This window comes from Heliconius melpomene, chromosome 12 (genome assembly GCF_056956725.1).
Source record: "Heliconius melpomene rosina isolate 202511_hmr_F chromosome 12, ASM5695672v1, whole genome shotgun sequence".
Taxonomy (NCBI): Eukaryota; Metazoa; Arthropoda; class Insecta; order Lepidoptera; family Nymphalidae; genus Heliconius; species Heliconius melpomene.
In genome coordinates this window covers 168814-190759 of record NC_140400.1, presented here as the reverse complement: position 1 = coordinate 190759, position 21946 = coordinate 168814, and the positions used below count along the sequence as shown (strand labels likewise).

General features: G+C 35.9%; 1 protein-coding gene across 2 annotated transcripts in view; it reads right to left on the bottom strand.

Moving 5' to 3' along the window:
- LOC146533280 (inactive dipeptidyl peptidase 10) overlaps window positions 1-21946 on the bottom strand; it is a 240748-nt gene that overhangs the window by 217675 nt on the left and 1127 nt on the right. The window contains exon 2 of one of the 2 annotated variants that reach the window (XM_085194901.1): window positions 20104-20826. In XM_085194901.1, the coding sequence (XP_085051027.1) occupies window positions 20104-20226 (123 nt within the window). In that variant the 5' untranslated portion in view covers window positions 20227-20826. The remainder of the gene's footprint in view (window positions 1-20103; window positions 20827-21946) is intronic. The other variant, XM_085194902.1, reaches the window with a different exon arrangement.

Below are 21946 nucleotides of genomic sequence, written 5' to 3'. Positions count from 1 at the left end.
GTGACAGAGACAGACTCTTGTTTAACTACAGTCATATAAAAGCGACGACTGTCTCTAGCATTGAAGTAATCTCATTTTATTTTGTACTATATATAGCATTACTTGACGCTATCGTGGCACAGTTAGAAACAAGCAATGGCTTGCGGTGTACCTTGAATATAGCACGGGTAGGCAGAAGGAACCTCGTGTCAAGATACTCCGCCTTCCATATTCCGCTCAATTTCCGACATATTTCATATTGAGTGGTGGAACTCACAGAACCCACAACTGTCGCGTTTATAGCTACCGCGACGCGACGCTGCCCCACCACACCACACCGGCCTCAAAAAATCATAATCATTACATTTATTTAAAAATTATTAAACAATAGTGTAAAAAATAAGTACAATTCAATATTTTTGTATCCATTATTTGCTGGAAATCCCGATTTTAGTGACAAGTACGTATCTCTGCATCGAGATCATATTTCATAGGATTTATATAAAATGTGATGTATGGGCCGGAACGACGGACGGGGAAAAATGGTCGACTATTCTTTGGTATGGGAGATTTTTTTACGATTTTTCGTCGTGTTATTATTAGTTTTGTATGGCTACTGCTACATTCTGATTACTGCTATGTATGATACACATTCTAAGTGAATGTGGTCGCAGGTTTCAGGTGCCGCCAGCAATCGAAGTAAATGTTACAGCCGATAGCCATTCTTGACAAAAAATCTATAATACGGTACTAAAAATAGCATAAATTTGTAAACGAAATAAAGAATTAATTCCATGAGAATATTAACTGACATTATTTTTATACTTCTGTTTAAAAAAATATTCTCTGGTTTTTTTCTGGTTTTCGGATCAAATCTTACCAATAGGATAAAATTTTACAGGAATTAAAAAGTCCAGTGTGAGTCGAACTTGCCCACCAAACTTTAGGTTCCCAGATTGTTATTCTTCTAAGACATCCTCAATAAATCTATATAATATGTGCCTACGAGTATGTATAAAGTGAATATGAAGCAAGTATCACAATCAAGATAGAAGCTAGTAACCTAATTTAAAATACTTTGAGTAAGGGAAGGGTTTAAAATTCATAAAACTATATGTACAATGTACGTAGATTATTATATTATTTTTTTTAGTAGGAGGACTATTCTAAAGAACTAAACTCTGTTCCTCACGCATATTGGCAGAGTTATCGCGATTTGTTTTGTTGGTAGGACGTGCAAATGAAAATAATTCATTTCCTCGAGAGGAAACCGAACCCACTACCGTCGCACGTGCACTCCGCCGCCGCCCCGCTACGCCAAGGCATCCTCGACTTCATTTTCTTTTTACAGCTATATTATAATAAAAGTGAAACTTATGTATTCTATATCAGGTAAAGCTTTTACTCGTACTTGATAAACAACAGTACTATCATGTATGAAAGTAATCAAAGAGAAATCGAGTTACCGAGTCCATTCCCTACTCCTGAACTACTCTGAAACACGAACGCGCCGAGATAATATAAAACTTACCTACTTTTATAGTTATTTATATTGAAGATACAGATTTTATTTTATTTTTTAGCTTCATGCTGTTCATGCTGTATCCCACATAGATGGATAGGCAGAGGGAACCTGGAAACCTAGTGTTGAGACACTGCGTTCCCATTAAGACACATCCGTTCTCCAGTTTCCGTCGAATCCCTGATCTTCATTGTGTGTTGGGTGGCGGAACCCAAAGCTGCGCTTTCCTCGCTACCAGAGCAAAGAAATTAGCATATGAAATATTGATTTTCCTCGAGTGGGAATCGAACCCTGTCGCGCTAGCGTTACAGCCACACGCTTGTCCACGTCATTCTTGCATTTTTGCGCATGTAATATTAAAAACTTAATTTAATAAAGAATATTTAGATTTTGGAATATTATTAATACTAAGACTTTTAGTTTTAGGACGTCATCAATATTATGCTATAAAACCCCGCTAAAGACCTAAAGTTCGTAAAGCGAGTGTAACAAAGTTATCGATGTCGCTCGAAGGCACGGAGACGGGCTAAAGGCGACACGTAAATCTTATACTCCTATACTAGTCGTCGCCTGCAACTTTATTCGTGTTGACTTTAAAACGTAAAATCCCGATCTTTCACGTTACAGTAGGATTTCCGAGAAGTCCTTTGTTACTACCTTCCTACCTACTTGCCAGTTCAAGTCCAGTAGTCTCGTCTGAGCGTCGTAACGGAAGTGCTTTTTAATTATGAATGGATTTAAATTTTAATGGAAATAATTTTACCATAAACATTCCTTCAAATTGTAACTATTTACAACTATACAGTCCGTTGCTTAATAACTCCTTTCTCTTCACTAAGAGTTACATTATATTAGTTACAGTACCTATAGCAAGTTAATAAACTCTATACTACACGCCACACTTTATTAAAAGTTTTCTTTTTAATTTCTGCAGTTGAAATTGTTTGTTATACCATTAATAATTACTATTAATTATAATTAAGCTATAACATAAAAATAAGTTCAAGCAGGCGAAGCCAAGCTAAGGTCGCTAACTTAAATATGATTTTTAAAAATACCCTGAACGAGATTGCATCCACAACTTGCCCCACGGCGGCGATCATCAATAAATAGTATATCAATGTATAAAGTTATCAATGGCCCTCAATAGAGTACACGTTCTCAGTAAGCTCGCCCTCTACGAGTACTCAATTAAATAGCTACTAATTTATTTATATTGGTATTATATCCAACAACTGTAAATATTTATTGGATGTACGATTTGAAATGTTTCATTACTTGACTGTAGTTCTTATATAAAGCGCGAAGTAGAGGGAGTTACGTGTTAAGACACTCCCGCTATTCGACTCACTCGTGACTTTGGGATTCAAATCCACAACATGCTGTGCTTCCTGTAGTGATAGTGGAGTGGCGGAACTCAACGCCGCGTCTTGTACAAAAGCAAACAGCTGCAAATAATTTGAATATAACCATTCTCCACAGTGGGGAGAGGGGGGGGGATTGTTAAAAATGACAATAATTTATAAAGTTCTCACCGCGCCGCCTTACAGCACTTACCTGTGAACAAAATAAATATTTATTAGACTGACAGATGTGGCTCGTCTTTTCTTTACTTTAGCTATCTTGTATTTCGTTTCAAATATTTTATAATAATTTTTGTTGTAATTGTAAATTATATTATTGTTATTTTATCAACTTAGGAATTATTTCCTAAAGAAGGAATAGGATGGACGCGACAGTTATGTGTTCGATTCCCACTTGGAGGACGTCGCCCTGGTCGAAGCGAAGATTGGTGTTGAGTGCAGCGGAATTCAACAGTTGAGTAGCGACAAAGTAGACAAGACTTAAGTTTTTTCTCTCAAAATTTAAATAAATAATTGATACATTGCTAGAAAGTTATTAGGTTGAATTCTATTTTGCCGTTTCAAAGGTAAACATCTTGCTGCGATGTAGTCGCATTCAACTTTAAACAGCAAAGCGGCAGTCGAAATGACGAGACACGAGTAAGTAAATATAACTTGACGAAGTGCTCACTCACTGCGAGAGAGGAGACGTGTTCTAGTTCCTAAGTAATGTAAGTAAATGTGTGTGACATCCTAGCCGAGTCGGGACTGTCTAACTGTGGGTATGTGGTTCGATGGTCGCGGATACAATGCCCACTCGTTGTTCTTTATTAACTTGTAATACAAAATATGTTGCTAGCAGAATGGGGAAATGAAAACAAATTATTCCTCTCCGTAGGCCGCACTAAACAAGCAGTGCCTTCATTAATTCTATAATAATATGTCTGTAACTTTTATAAAATGAATGAATAATAATAATAAATAGCACAAGCCTACTGCTCAGTCAAAATATATAAATATACAAGATGAAATAATATATCATACTATTATATTTATACATATTTCCTTTTACAGTAATATTTTTAATATTTACGAATATAAATATTAAATTAACAAATATAATTTGCCAAACCTATATAGCTTCCATTTCACGATTCACTCACACGCATCTAACAAAGATGGCGGCAAGCATTCTACTTATTATTAAAAATATGATTTGACATACCTCCTACAATATCGTTATGAATTTATTTCAACTTAATAATTAAATAATATTAACCTCTGTGTATTAATGGCATTATATGTTTTGATATTACTCTTTTTTGTTTTAATAATGAGGTATTAAACACTCAGGTATAGCGCGCACTAGTGATTTTTGTCACCGTGACTGTTGCGTGACTGTCACCGTGTATGCGTGCGTCCATAGATTTGTATGCCCGTGCGCGCATTAGCTATTAAATGTCACCTCCCCCTTGCGGTTTCCATACTAGTCGTCTTTCGCGTAAACATGAAACAGCAGCGTGTTGCATTGCAGCACCGAATTTTTATTTCAAGAATGGCGTCAAGTTCATCACCAAGGCAATACGTGTGTTTTCATGAAGATGAAATAGACAATGACAATACTGATTGACGAAATTGAGTTGAGGCCATTGCTCTAAGACAAATGAAAAGTTGAAAGCCAATATTTTCTACGTTTGCTTTTTTTTCTATTTCTTAATATAAGTGCACAGACAACCATCTCTTCGAGATCCATTTTATCAAATGTAAAAAATTTCGTCACTGTCACCGCAAGTGCGCGCAGTGGCGAAAAGTATGATGACATGTCAGTGACAAAAAATTTATTGTCACCGTGACAAAAGTTACCAGTGCGCGCTAAGACTTACCGACGAAGTATTCCAAAACAAACAATTGCGAATAATGACAGCACTTATAACATACATAACACTCTCGAATACTTATATCACTAACTCATATGCTTTTAACATATAAAATGTACATATAAACTAAATATATATTTAGTTATATTTTATATGTTTTTAATTCAATTATAAATTAAAACTTCTCTAAATATTTTTGAACAACCTTCACCAGACGCGTCCGCCCTCTCTTTCTTTTTTTTCTTTGACTTACTTTGACAGTAGCTTATTCAGCCAACATGATATTTTTCAATATCCTATCTCCTATATCTTATAAAACAAAGTCGCTTTTCGTGTCTGTCTGTTGTTTCTAACTCTTCTTCTTCTAAACCACCCAACGGATTTTTATGCGGTTTTTACCATTAGGTCGAGTATTTTTCATAGAAGGTTTATATATAGTTTATTATTTGTACATTCTTATGTAAATTAACATAAATACGATAAATGTGTATAAAGTTCTACCCGTTGAGACACTTTCGCGCATGCGCTGCTTTAATGGTAAGCACTAAATGAAAATAATGTACTGGAGTATTATACGTCTTAATAAGATCTACAAAAAAGTCCGCGAGAGCATATTCGTATCTTTTAAGAATAACGTGTAGTGATCATATTTCTGTCTAAAAATAATAATTTATATATGTAGAAGCATCAGAAGGGGCCTCAAAGCGGTCTTGGCTGTTACTATTCATTTGTGGGCGTTGTAGCAACAGAGATGTTTAAATAAAAGTCAAACTTATATTCGACAATGTCTTATTACTCGTTTACATAACAGTTTTACAATAAATATCACAAGATTAGCAAAATTACAATAGATTAGGAGTCAATAGGTTAATTGGTGAACATCTCACGCCATCGCTGTCAACCAATGACATCCGCTATTCCTCGTGGCTACACCTACTACCCTATTCGGGGTTACCCGCTCCATTTTAAATATTCTTCTAATATAATCCATTACATAAATCATTTAAAATCGAAATGTAATAATTGCGAGATTATAATTAAAACTAATACATAGCAGCGCGCCGTCACGGCCGTCCTGCATCGTCACACGTCCTCGTGTGCATAAGTTCAATCTGTGAACAATAAACATAGTGCTTTGCAATACGTCCCGTTCGGTCTTCCTGACCACACAATATCTCCCCTTAGTGGATGTAACAGTGAACTCATAGTGATTACAATTTTATAAGTGTATTACAAATACTACGAAATGTTTCGTATAAGGCAAACATAACAATCTTACAAATGTCAATACCACATAGGCTAACAGTCACACAGACATTTCATTGCCACAACAGTTAGTAATTGCCACACAGGCCAGTCATTGCCACACAGGCCAGCCATTGCCACACAGGCTAGTACTTGCCACACAGGCTAGTCATTGCCACACAGGCTAGCTGCTGCCACACAGGCTAGCTGCTGCCACATAGGCTAGCTGCTGCCACACAGGCTAGCTGCTGCCACACAGGCTAGCTGCTGCCACACAGGCTACTCGTGGCCACACAGGCTACTCGTGGCCACACAGGCTACTTGTGGCCACACAGGCTACTCGTCGCCACACAGGCTACTCGTCGCCACACAGGCTACTCGTCGCCACACAGGCTAGTCGTTGCCACAAAGGCTAGTCGTTGCCACAAGGGCTAGTCGTTGCCACAAAGGCTAGTCGTTGCCACAAGGGCTAGTCGTTGCCACAAAGGCTAGTTTTTCTAGTTTGCTAGTTCTTTTTCTTTTGGTTTTTTTTTTTTTGTTTGTTTTGTTTGTCTTAGCTTTGTTTGTTTGTCTTAGTAACACAGGCTACTACAGGGTAAAAGGGGTATGTAACTTTTTAACATGGCCGTCATCGGCACATTCTGACTTTATTTTGTTGCTTGCAATCTCCGGCACTACTACGTTCTATTAGAATTGAAAGCCCTTAATAATTATAAGAGTCTTTAAAACTTTGGGTCAAGCTTGGTTTGGTTACAGCACATAATCACCTACTTAATTCTTTAACTTTGCTTTACGTTTATCAAACTAAACCTTCTCAGAAGAAGCATTAGCTTCTTTTTCTCGTGTCGATTGCTCGATAATAAGATTCAAATCAAATTCATCCATGGCTAACATTAAGTTTAGAGGCATAGAAACCTTTACTACTAACAATTCTAAAGGACTCGTCCTGGTTATACTACTCATAATAGCTGCGCTAATGGCTAGCTGATTGTCAGATAGTGCATCTTGCTATGACTAATTATTATCTATCTCGACAGAGCTGACTTTATTAAAGAGCATTCGGCAACAGAGCCGAAACAAAATGAAAACTTCTCACCAGATTCATCTAAAAACTGATCCATAGCTAGTTGAATGGAGCAAACATTCACCCATCGTTCAACCCGTTCATCGCATGCCTTGGTATCCATACTAATGCAGCACATTGCGATGTGGCCGCATTCACCACACGTGAAGCAAGTTGGAGTAATCACCTTCATATGCACACCAACTTCCTTAGACTGTCGAGATGAGGTAGTATCTGAAAACTCACAACGTAAATAAGAAATTGCTATTACAACCACTATTGCCACAACAATCACTGGATACGTGACTCTGTTTGTCACAGTTATAGCATCGCTGTGATGATTCTATTAGTAGCTTTTTCACTTCCATAGTCGGAGTAGTCTTCTCACCAATCGGATGTCCTCTTTTTCTATATTCAAATTCAAAATACTCTTTATTCAAATAGACTATTATAAGCTCTATTGAATCGTCACGTAGACATATTAACAAAAAGCTATAACCAGTTCGGAAGGCAGTTCTGCTGAAAAGAGCCGACAAGAAACTCAACAGTTGCTCCTTTCAAAGTCAATGGTATAATTTATTTATTACATTAGCTGGCAGCTATCCTGCATGACATCCAATAGACATTATTTCCATACATGTTTATCCTCTAAATATTCTAAAACAGTGTAATAAGCAGCGCCCGGCATACGCAGATAAACACTCGTCTGCTCTCGTCTTGCGACCACCATTGAGTAATCGCCATAAATTGCAGCTGGAGTCTCAACAGTATCAAATCTAGCTAAGAACAGATCTTTTAATTGTGGCCTTTTAATTCCGGGACAAAACTAGATTGCGCAAGCCAAGATGACGCCGATCCCTTGAGTGCCTGAGCATTATAAAAGTCTTGTTCCCAGGTTTCTCCCTTTACCGGGAAAACGGTGTCATCAGCAAAAGACACAATTTTTTCAAAGTTTATAGGTAAGTTCAATATAAAAATAGTGTTGGTCCCAATATACTTCCCCGTGGAATGCCATATTTGATAGGAAGGTTTATGCTGGTATATTCTGCTATTTTAGTGCATTGCATTCTATCCGTGAGATAGCTTTCGAATAGTTTGTATTCGTTATACGATAGCTTTCGAATAGTTTGTATTCGTTACACTTACACCAAAATCACAGTTAGATTTTAACGAATTTATAATTCTTACAACTTCCATTTCATCAGTATCAAGTAAAACGAACGACAGTTTGATGTAACACAAATAGATAATTTGTGGTTTTCCACTGATATTAGGACACCTATTTTTTTATCTTCTCGGCAAGATTTCTACCAATGCTGACGAAATATTCATGAACTATGTCAACTGAATCCTGCGGGAACTTGAGTTCCGCATTAAATCAAAAGCGATATTCTTATTGTCACGAATACTTAGCTTATTTTTTTAATACTTTCGATAATTTCTTATTATATGATTTTGCTCTCACAATCTCAGATTTGTCAAATTCTCTCTTAACTCTTTTTGTACCTTGCTCATTGTAATTATCAAATCACTGCCAAAAATAAGTTTTTCTTGTAAACATTTGTCACACCAAGTTCAAACGTCGTGGTCTGCAGCATCAGAATTAAACTCTGGTAGCGTTATTTTTATTAATGTCAGATACCAATGGCTCCCGTATAATTTTGTTTCTGCATGTCAAAATTAAATTTTCAACTTCACATTTTTTTACAATTTTCACATCTTGTCAAATTTTAACACTTTGTCCTGTATTTTATTCCTTATTCGTTGCTGGTAATCCCACTTCTGATGTAGAAGCATCAGAAGGGGCCTCAAAGCGGTCTTGGCTGTTACTATTCATTTGTGGGCGTTGTAGCAACAGAGATGTTTAAATAAAAGTCAAACTTATATTCGACAATGTCTTATTACTCGTTTACATAACAGTTTTACAATAAATATCACAAGATTAGCAAAATTACAATAGATTAGGAGTCAATAGGTTAATTGGTGAACATCTCACGCCATCGCTGTCAACCAATGACATCCGCTATTCCTCGTGGCTACACCTACTACCCTATTCGGGGTTACCCGCTCCATTTTAAATATTCTTCTAATATAATCCATTACATAAATCATTTAAAATCGAAATGTATTAATTGCGAGATTATAATTAAAACTAATACATAGCAGCGCGCCGTCATATATATTTTTTATTGTGAGCGATATTTTTCCATAATGGTCCTTTATCCTTTAAAATACTTTATTAAATTTACTTTATTGCACAATGAAAGAATGGAACTAAACTATTATTTATAAGATTGTTATTATCTTAACTATAAATTAAATAATATTATAGATTATATTTATAATATTGCTTTATAAATTATTATTATTTTTAAAATTATCTAATTATATTATTTAGCTACACATTTTAGTTATAGTGTGGATCGTTACAATATACGTACGTTATCGGAATAGTACATATATTCCTATAAGAACTGGAGTCGGTTCTATGAGCCTATGAGGCCTATCTAGTCACCATCACACATAAATACTCCTCTAAACGTGACTTGAACCTACTATATTCATAAATATTTGACTTCGTCACAAAAATCTTTATCTAAGAATAAGTACGTAACAAAAAGGGCGCCTAATAAGCTATTTCCCGCTTCAAAAGTAACGGAAGTGGAAGTGCTCGAACATCGGAAGCTTGAGCGGTTTCCTCGCTTGCTTCGACAGAAGCTAGTTCTGTAAGTAGTATGTACTTACTATGTGCTGTCTTAACGTATTTAAATATATCTATAACTCGACTATTAATATAATCGAAAAAATCTAATTTGACGTTTTTGTAATAATTGTATCATTATGAAACTAGCCATTTGTAAATAGCTCATTTGGCACGACAATGAACTTGGTATTATCGAGCTGGTCTAGCGATGAAACCAGGACCTAAGTAGTGGAACTCTTCACACGTCACTAGTAGAACCACGAATTAAAGCTTTGGACTAAATTCGTAGCTTTTTATTTATATTTTTGTTTCTTAGTGTTCGATAGAAACGTACTTTTTGGGAGGCGGGTCGCTGGTATTGTATGTGTTTTAACCACTTCGCCGCTACTTATCCAGAGAGAGTAGGACTCCAAACGCTGCCGTCACCGTATTCCTCTTCCACCATGTCCACTGTCACCTTCCTCTGGTATCACCGATACTGTGTTCTCGAAGGTTAACCTGAAGGGTAAAACTGTACTTGGAAGAAAGTGCACTAGTAAATAAGAAATAAACTCGTCATCAAAGTAATTTAATTTAATCAAGCTAACACAATAAAAGTCAATGTACGAAATGAAAGTTTATACATATTCATGAATATTAGTCGACTACTGAGGTATCTTAGGGTTGAGTGGCTGAACCTAGCACCGCGTGCTGTCGACTACAACGGGGAAATGAAACAAGTGGGGGGGGGGTGTTGACACTTAGACGCTAACCCACTTATTATCGATATTTGTCTCGACATCAACATGAAACCGCAAACTATTTTTTTCTCGTTTCATACAATTTGTATGAAGTACCTTATTTATGCTGAACTTTACTCCCCCGTCGAGAACACTTCGTTAGCTTTTTTTAGAAATATTATTTTCAATTTAAAATTTTCAATTTTATAATACAACGTTTTTAAAGATAATTTTTGTATGGTGATAATATTCTTGGATTAGAACCGTCGGATTAAAAACACGCCGGTGAGTGTGGGTTCAATTTTCAATCGGGGGAATGAATTATTTTAATGTTCTCGCTCTGGTAACAAGACACACTGCGGCCATGAGTTGCGTCACTCAACACACAACATCTTGAACACTAAGTTTCTCTTTCTCTGCGACATGAGGGGTACAGCGTGAAGCTGAACTCCTTATTTAAATAGTCTTTGACATCACAACCTCCACTTTACCACTAAGCAATGAGAACTGCTAAGCTAATACTAAATGGAAATAATGAAAAAGCAAGTAAAATTCATCTAAACGCGCGCGCTAAAAAATAAAATATAAATAATTAAAAATGTTGTTACTTGTAAAAACACCGCTTCCCTCTAATTTACAATCCAAGGGCGGGGCCTCACAAATATAAATCTTTATGAAGCCGTTAGGGGTAGTGGGTTTGACTCCGAATTTAAAGAGCCCTTTTAATTATCCTGTTTTTGACAACTCAAGTTATTTGTCTAAAACACTTTGTACTTTTTTAACTTAAATTCTGTGTTTGAAAGAAAATTGGAGTAAGTATTGTATATCTCTTTACAAAAAACTGTTTAACGCTTTCAAGGTACATTTACACAAGAATAAATAAACAGCATGAGCATAGAATTCAATTTAAAACTATACACAGTAACTACGTACTACGTAGTAGAGTAGGCAGAGGGGATCTAGTGTTAACGCCCTCTATACCGCACCTTCCGCCACATTTTCAAGCTATTGTGTTTTGGTGGCGGAACTCAACGCCGCCAATTATGCCGGACTAGTAACTCACTCCCCACCCACAGCCGTCACAGTTTCGCGTTGGCGACAAGTTATTTTAATCAAAAGTACATATTTCTTAAAAGAAGAAGTAGAATTAGTATCAGAATTTTAAATAAATTGAAAATCATATTCCTATAAAAGCTAACGAAACGTTCTCGTTCTCAGCGGACTACAGTTCAGTATAAATAAACTACTTCATACAAATTGTATGTAACGAAGACAAAAATGAGCTTGTCTCGTGCGATGGCTCTTAATTAAGTCACTAACTTTTGTTTCTTCGAAAGATAAATATTGTTATAGAATACTCTATAACAATATTTATATTGGCGCAGAACAGCCTCTGAGTGTAAAGGTGAGACAATACTGAGGCAAAGGCAGAGCTCAACGCCGCGCCTGGTCTTGTTACCATAGTTAGAATCGAACCAACGACCCTCGTTTTAATAGCCAGATGCTGTGCCACGACAGCCAATTGAGAATATAAATATATAATATGGTTAATAAGAAACATATACATTTGATAAAGTAAAGTTACATTTATAGGCTATCTTGGTGCAGTCGACTGGGGGTGCGATGTCCACTCGGGGCAATATATTATTTTTATTGCCTCGATCTGGTAACAAAATAACGGGCGGCGTTGACTTCTGCCACTCAACATGGAAAGAACTGTAAATTGGAAAATCCTAATATTAGGTTTTCTGCGGCTAGGGTAGGTTATATGCGGGAAACGGTGTAAAGGGCAAGTAGCGGTAACCTTTGAAACGATCCTTCTAAAGCCGCCTTTAAAATACGTTCTAGAAATAATATAGACAAGTTCTATATTATAAAAGTTGTAAGTACACTTTAAAATTATAGAAAAATTAAATTTAAAGCAAGTCGGAATGAGCTTGCAGATTGTTAAATCGTATTAGTATTTGTAAAAGAAAAAAAATTCTATTGACGCGATATCGGTATTCGATGATGACAAGCACAGGGCTGCCACTCCTATAGCTTACGACTACATTCTGTAGAATATAATCATTCTACTCCAATTACTGTTTGAACAGTAATGACTGTAAATGTATTGAGATAGAAATTAGAACCTGTATTTGCTAGGATATGAAAGTAGATAGATAAGCTCGTAGATATGAAAGTAAAGCGGGGCCGTCCTGGCGCAGTGGTACAGTGTCTGACTCTAAGCACAACGGTTGACATTCGATTCCCATAAGGGAAAGACCAGAGGTGCGCGGCAATACTCATAGATATGTGCTTTCTAAAACATAGAAAAATTCTAAAAAAATCTATTCTAGTTTTATTGTCAGTTTTAATTTTATTACAAAACATTTTTCTTCTGAAAAATCTTATTCGAGGCCAGTCGTGGTACAGGGGCACAAATTTGGAGGACTCTGGTACGACGAGGCGCAGTTTTGAGTTCCGCCGTTCAACTCACGGGGCACTCAGGATTTGGTGTAATGTGGGGAATGGAAGTGTCTGTATATTAATGAGAACGGAGTGTCTCAACACTAGGTTTCCCCTTTTGCACTTTTATGTACAGTCTATGAAAAAAACTAGGAATGCTTTAATTACTAATGTAATAGAACCAAAATTAATTACTCTTAACCACCAGTATTATTTACTTATAGGGTCAATGATTGTTTTTAGAAGTGTGACATAAGAACGTCAAAGAATAATTTGTCAGTGACGTAGCACGCTAACGCTATGACGGCGTCAACATCTAGATATTGTCACCCCTAATCCGACACCCGTCACTCAAGAACTCAAGACTGGCGATTGGAAGATAATTGAGTCCATTCGGTATTCTTTCATTCCGATATTCGTGCATTTGTGTGAACGTTATTTCAATGAAAAAAATTATATTCTTTTATTATAATTTTCCTTTATACTCATTGCCGGTGATATACAGTTATATTTGTAGTCTCGCGCTTTTTCCCAGATAGTATAATATCTGAAGAGTTCCACTTTTGAAGTCCTGGTTATGTCATTAGACCAGCTTGCATCATAATTATTATTACATTGTCACATAAGTTACGTACAACTGAACATGCAATATTCGAGTATGCAATTATTGCAAGTGGATCAAAATCTTTTTTTTAGATTTTGTGACATACTTACTAGAAAATCCAGTAGATACACCGGGTAAAGTTTTGCCATAATAAAATCCAAACAAAACTACTAAAATATTAACATTAGTAATAGTAATACTATGTGATATCAAAAACGTGCCTTTATAATATTCTAAAAGACATGTTACACTGCCATCGACTTGTTCCGTATTGGAAATAAAAAATTCAGAACTCAGTCTAGTTCAGTACCAACAAGTTAGTTTCCCTGGAGCATGCACATTGACAGTTGGAGTGCACCTTACCTAATACCGACTAATCCAGTATGTTGGGTATGGTCGTCGTAGTGCAATGTAAACGCGATAGTAGTGGATTCTATCCATTTGAGGGAATTTTGTAAGTTTATTATTTTATTTTTTCTTTTTTTCTCTCTGGTACACAAAGCATAAAAAAATAAAAATATCTTGAAAGTTGGATCGGAAGCAGGGAACGGAGTGTCACAACACTAGGTTTCCTCCACCTATTCCGCTATGTGGAAAAAATCTTTTTCCTGTTGATCATACAGTCAGACATTTCAGAATTCCAGACATTGAGTGTTGAGTACTTGAATCAACACTCGCGATATATTTTACCAAAACAGGGAAATGTAAATAATTCATTCTTCCCTGTCCCGCTGTCAGCCTACGTCACAACAGCCTCGATTATTTAATTTACGTTTTTCAACTAAAATAAGTATATACTAAGTATTTAAGATCATAAATTAAATTAACCTAAGAAACCTGTACACTAGCGCCGGCACTAACAGAACCCGCTAAAAGTTAAGTCGAATCGTCCATCCGTCTCTGCCAGTCTCATTACTCTTGCAGATAAGGGTTTTCTTTTACATATAATGTAATAGGTATATGTTCTTTATTTTTGCTCTCACTCTGTATTCCGCATATAGTGGGATATGGAGAGGGAACTTAGTGTTTAAATACTACATAGTTTACGCCCGAATTTACGAAATATTCCATATTGAGTGGCAGAAATCAACGCCACACTTTGTCATATTACCAGAGCGAGGAAATGAATATAATTAATTCCCTGAAATGGAAACCAAATCCACAACTATCACGTTCAGTTTATAATGTATTTTCGGCCTTAATAGGCCGAAAATATAAGACAATATCATTATAGAAAATATATCTGTTATTGTGTTACATAATTTTCACGCTCTACCTAAACGAGTTAAATCTTAAAGTATTTAATTAAAATAAATCCTACATATCAACAAAATAAGCAACGATCACGTGAACTAATCAGAAACATAATACGCACAAAGCGGGATACAAAGAAGTAAATTGGCTGAAACGCGGAATAAAATCCTGACGATCCAGTAATCCCGCTCTGAAGGACGTCTTCATTACTGTCGACAGATAAACCGAGGGATATCTTTGAAGAATATATATCAAAGAAACATTGGATAAATTAAAAGTTTTTAATAATTTTGGTCTAAATTGTTTTAAATGGCGAAAAAGGGCGAAAAGGTAAAAGATGATAAGTTTAAATTTTCTTGATTTGATAACAAGACATTGCGTGGCGTTAAATTCCGCCACTCAACTCACAATGTCTCGAAAATTGGACGGAAAATTGGGAAAGTAATGTCTTACCCTTGTCTTGAAAGAAAAGCTTACGCTGGTTAACCTGACGATAGTATTATGTATTTGTTTTTACTTTTAGTTTCACACTGTATCTCGCATTACGTAGGGTGAGCATAATTTTCGAGACGTTGCATGTTGCATGGTTGAACTCAACGCCGCGCTTGGTCTTGTCACTAGAGCAATGAAAGATAGATAGATCTTTCCCCGAGTAGAAATCGAAGCCACAACCGCTATGGCCTCAGATTTTATTTTTTTTTTCAATAAAGAATATTTGTATAATTTGCTTATCTTTTCTTCAATATTTAGTTGTATTCCGTATGGAAGGACACTCTTTATTTACACTCAAATTCAATTGCAAATACATTACGATAATCTCTTCTTTTTGAGCTTTTGCAGTCGGGTAATAATAGATAAATACTATCGAATGAAAATCGAACCCACTACCGCCTCGTTTGCAATCTGACGATGTCCCACTGAACATTCTAGTATTCATTCATAGTCTAACCTGTCAGAATGCGAGTACGTCTCGTAGACCTTAATTCCTTGCACTGTACCTATCTAGGTACAGTCGTCCGCGTCTACCGCACTCACCAGTACGTCAATTAAGTCTACGCGCGACTGGCGAGTGGAGTATGATAGATGCTAATGGAGCCATCGCGGCCAGGACCAGGGTAATATTTTCATTTCCTCGTCCTGGCAAAGCGCGCCGTTGAATCCGGCATTTAACCCGCAATGTCTCAAGAATTCGGCAGAATGTGGAGAACGGTCTTAGTGGTAAATGGAGTGTCTTAACGTTAGGTTCCTAGTTCTCTCTGCCAACCCGACACGACACGACGCGACGGTTGTGATTACAAACCCTACTAGGGGGAGTGATTATAATTACTTTTGTTCATTATTATGGGTTGTGGAAAGAGAAACGGAGAAACGGCGGCGTTGAGTTGCACCATCAACACTGGTATATAAATAACATACGTGTAGAAATAAGGTAAACAGATGAATTTCTGATTTTTTGAACTTCCCATGCATACGTATGTAGTATATAGGGATACTAATGACTAATAGCGTCATTAGACTCTGCAAGCAGCTAATGCATTTGCATAATGTTATTGAGTCCAGAAGACGTTCCTATACATACCTAGTACATGGATGTAGGGGATTAGATCTCTGCTTAACAACATTTTGTATATAAAATACACAATTTTTTAACGTAGCGGGTTCAAATCTTAATAATGCTAAATGTCAATATTTTTACCAATATTTAAATACCTACTAAACCTAATAAAAGTTAATAACTTACTACCGAATATTTTTTTCAACTTCTCGCTCTATCCCGCATTTAGCAGAAAGCAGAAGGAGCCTGGTGTCAAGACATTCTTCCTACAATACATTAATGTTGCTTAGGTATTGGTGATTAGTAGACCGATTGACAAAGTAAACAAACACTAAAATACGTTTAACTTTCTCCTGCGCTGAGAAATTCTGGCAGTAATCTGCCATCTGCCTCTGAAACTTGGAAAAAATATTTAACTGACGACAATCAGTCAATATGATAAATTATAATAGGAAGCGTCCAGTCACAGAGGCTCTACGTTAATGGATCATTCGTTCGACGGTTAACAATGCCTACCTATAGGATTCGATTACACAACCAATTTCATACAAAATATAGCAAAAACGAAGCATAAAATATGTTTGAATGCGTCGACTTAGAAGCTTAATTTTTCTATGCTCTACGGAACCGCAGATGTAGAGGTCCGCCTACGGGAACAACAACAACACTGTTGTCGAATCCCCGACCGTCGCTGTGCCGGCGTATGTTATTAAAATAAATAAAATTAAATTCTCTATAAGCAGTTAATCCTTCATGAGATTCAGTTTGTGACAAGTTATAATTCCTTGTAGTTCCGTGTAGTTCAAGTAAGTCGCTGCAATTAGTGCACCTTTGTACCGCATCACATATGTTGAAATCAGGTCGGTCGTAGCAGTGCTCGTATTATACTTTGAATATGTATGTATTGAAATATAAGTATGTAAGTGAATGTACTTATATATTACTTACATATAAAGAAAAATATATATTTAATGAGTCCGTCGTGGTGCAGAGGCACTGAAATGAATGTTAACGCGACGGTTGTGAGTTCGATAACTAGTGCCGTTGAGTAGAAAGTCAGGGAATGAGTTATTTTCATTTCCTTGCTCTGGTGAGCGAAGAAGTAAAGCGAAGTATAAATTAAGGAACGGAATCTAAAAAACGAATATAAAAAATCTCTTTGGCACATTCTTTGGAAATTTGGGCGGATGAGAATTAAGTCAGTAAAACTACTCCGTCAGTTCTAACTCCACATAAATATTTTACAAACCAAATACTAAATCTGAAAACTACAAATACATGATTATAAATAAGTTTAGCTAATTATATTTTATATACGTAACACATATATATCTCGCTGTACAAACAACTTTATACCGTTCGTGTTAGATAAATAACGGGATTCCTAGACGCCGGTGTTTTTACGCTCAGAGGATGATAAATTAGAGTTTCATATTTACTTTTTCTACAACTCGTACGTTTCCAACGATTTATAAAAAGTTTTTGAAGCGATTTTATAGAATATAAATAAATTAGTGTAAAAAAATATGTAAAGTGTGTTTTTTTTAATGTTTATTTATACTAGAAAAGAAATGGAGTTATATCAGTTTTGTATATCATAAGCTTTCTCTTGTCGCTTTAGGTTGCCGGGTTGATTCTTGCAGCGAGAGCAAATATGCTTGCAAAGAGACTACATCCAAGTTAAAGTATATTTCTGTAAAAAAATGAAGAATAGTGCCCCCAAAATTCAATAATCTCAAAGTTAAGATTACAGAATGGGATTTGGAAATAGATACAAAAACTTAAACGTCGTAAAATCGCACAAACAATAGCACTGCTGTTGAGAGTTTAAATTTGTCGTATACCTTATGTAGGTAGTGGTGGTTGTGACTTGTAGGGTGCGGGTACGGTAAGGTACCAATAAGAGTGAATTACCCGAAATTTCAGAGAGTACGGAATAAAAATTAATTTCTATTTTACACCTTAAGGTTTGCGCAAAATGAGTGGCGGGTAACGATTAGTATCTTACATTATTATTATTTTTTATGGAAAGAGATGGTAAGTTACCATCCGATCACCGCCACCCACGACCCCGCGCAGCACCAGGGCAGCTACAAGTGCGTTGGCGGCCGACAAGGTGGAGATAGTTGCGCTTTTTGAAGATTCCCAGATCGTATTGACCTGGAAATATTGCCGCAGACAAGCCATTCCAGAGATACGTGGCGCGTGGAAGGAAGTTATTTAGAGTAGTAGTAGAATGCACATATCCAGATAGCGTGCTGTAATCTGTATTTGTATAAAGATACTTTTTCTGTCGAAATTAATTTCAAATTTCTATAATTTAAATAAATAAATTCTCACTATTTGTGTACTTTTAAAACAAACACGTCACTATATTTTTCGCTGCATTTGGCTGAAAGGACATAATGAACACTGACACAGCTATAAGCCCCACACATACATTCAACACCGAATGCTAGCACAAGCAACACTCACTATGAGCATGGATACAGTAACTCATTTAGCAAAATAGCTGTTTAGTTTAGCGTGGTATACAGGTACGTTTCTAGCAGATTACATTATTATTTATAAATTTGCTCTTTTTGTAAATTCAATAACTTTACCCAATTTCTGGTGTCTTTATGCATATTTCTAATTATTTCTTATGTAAAAATATGTATTTTTAAAATCTACCATTGAGATCCTATGTTCTCCACTTTTCACCCAATTTTTGAAACATTGCGTGTTGAGTGAGTTGGGATTACGTGGCGGAACTCAACACTGCACTTTGTCTTATTTTGCACTAGAGCAAAGAGTAGGTAGTGTTACCGTATCGGAACAAGCAAGTAACAAAAGCAACATGTAAAGCTCGCGCTAAGTTTAAAAAGCTTTGAAAGCATTATATCAGTAGGAAACTTAATTTGATTTGACGCCGTCGTGGTGCAGTGCGGCACTGTGGGTCATAGGTTGTATTCTTTCTTTGTTGCATTTAATAAAGTGTGTGATAAATAATCATAATCAAAAGCTTTTTAATAAACTGACTTGTTACTAGAGCGACTAAATGAAAAAAAATCAATCCGTTTGATTTATATTACTTAATATTTTAACAGTTAAAATCAACTTGTAATTTTTATAGCGTTTGTAATTTTGTCTATAATGTTGAAAATAGTCAACAGTTTTAAACAATTTAATGTACTTTACCAAACAACCATTACCAAAACTATAAGCTTTATACTTAACCTAATTTTATAAAGCTATTTCTTTTATAAATAATTAATTCACTTTTTGGATTATTATTTTTTCACGCTATATGTTTCAACTAGTCGAGTTTGGAGAGGGAACCTCGTGGTAAGACTTTGTGTTGTGTTGTTGTATGTCCCTCACTTTCGTTTTTCGTATTAAATGCCAAATTTCAACTCTGCACTCTGTTTTTACAAACCCAAGAAATAAAAATAATAAAATTCCTTACATCAAAGCTACTCTAACTTGTCCGTATTCCTTTTATAAGGAATGACCTTCCTCCCGTGTAAACCAGGTTCCAATGATCTAAAATTAACGAACTAATATATTTTTGTTTGTGAACGCGACGCTTGTGGATTCATATTATCATATCGTCGCTCTGGTACCAAAGTAAAGCGGGATACAGCGTGAAGCTAATAAAACAATTTGTTTACACAAAAATATTCTTCTACTAATTAGATAAATATTTCCCAACAAAATTATACCAAAAGCTTTCACAAAGCTTTTATAGTTAAGCTCATAATGCTCTCAAAGCTCAAAGCGTTCGATGTAAACAATGCGTAATACATACATTTCTCATGTACTGATCAAACGTCCTCACCGCTGTACGTCCCAGCAGCAGCGCGTCCATCTCGCTCTCCGGCACCGGCACCACGGCCACTGTGGGCGCCCCGGCCTTCACTGGGACGTTCATTTTGGATGAACACCACTTCACAGTCCGTTTTTAAATCTTTTTGAAAATCTCGTAAAATCCTTGAAACTCCTTTGATTGTATGTCCTTAGATTGAAGGAACGAACACTTCAAATTACTTGGTCTATATTTTAGTTAAAATGTTTTAACGTTTTTGTGTTTTTTATATATTAATTATTTAAAATTACTATTAGGAGTTTTCTTTATTTAGAATAATTTCTATCAATTTTGTCCTATTATTTTCCAGCATTTTAATTTGAATGTACTACAAATTGATTACTTACACTAGGATTTCTGTAATACACACAATTCGAAACAACGCCTTTTTACAAAGTATATAAAAATTAACATGTGTTGTCGAAAATTCGATATGTAGTATTTTTAATTGTCTACGATATCAATATTTACGTTTTTTTTACATTTTTTCGTAGTTTAATTATTTAAACATATATGGTAAGGTATTTTGGGGGTAGGGACAGGTCCTCTCATCACAAACGTCCTTCCCTTATCTCGTTGCTCCCTTATCAGTCTTCACCGTCTTTCACGTTATGTTACATTGTTTGGAATGAATTATTTTGGTCCTACTAGCAGCAGCATATTTTACTAAAGTGTGATGTGTTTTTGGAAAAAATAAAGATATTATTATTATTATAGTTTTTTGTTTCAATTAATAACATAACAAATATAAAGATATAAAGATTAAAGATTTCATTTTTAAATATATATTTTACTCTTTTGCTCTCTTTTTTTGTCTATATTAATACATTTAATAAACTAGTCTTCAACAGGAGAAGACCTTGGTTGACCTTTGAGCACACAGTATCGATAATATTGGAGGCAGCGCAAAAAGTATGTGCGGCTTGATGACCGTGGACGAGACCGTGGCGTTTGTCGCTCTATTCTCTCTACCTACCAACTAGGAATAAAGAGGGAACATAAACGAACAACAGATATGCCATATAATTTTACATATTTCTATAAAATAAATTTCAAAGTAAAAGTTAATAGCAAATTAGTCAAATATTTACAGCATCCTCGCTACAAGTCCTTTTGGATATTTTAAATAGACAAGTGGTACCGGAGCGCGGCTCGCTTCACGCTCCGGTACATCTTTGAAGGGTCAATTAAACTTTGCATGTACATTGGATGTATAAAGCCTATTTAAACATATTTTAATCTAATAAAATATAAATTTATTATATTGAATTGAAAATATAATGATTAATATTTTCATTTCTTCGCTCAAAGCGCGGCGTTGAGTTTCGTCATTCAACAGGCGGGGTCTCCAGAAGCCGGCGGAAAGTGAGGAAGGGAGTGTCCTAACACTGGATTCCCTCTGCCTATCCTGCTATGTGCGGGATACACTGTGAAGCTGATTTCTGCGCGTGTCGGTGAACTGTTCATTGAGTTTACAATAAGTTTGTTGGTTATTTCTCTATAATTTTTTACTATGTTTTTTCAAGCTCCTTGTAATAAGATATCTTAACTTAGTTGCAATAGCTAAGTATTTATATATGGCAGGGAGGCAGAAGGAACCTAATGCTAAGACATACCGTTCCCTACGCACACCCTATTTTTGAGGTATTGCGTGTAGATAGGGATTGGTGGATTGATTGGTTATCTTGTTACGATAGGCAGTAAATGAAAACAACCCTGACTGTAAATAAAACCCACAAGTGCCCCTCTTGTAGTCAGCCACAGTCAGGCCCCCCATGCAGTATGG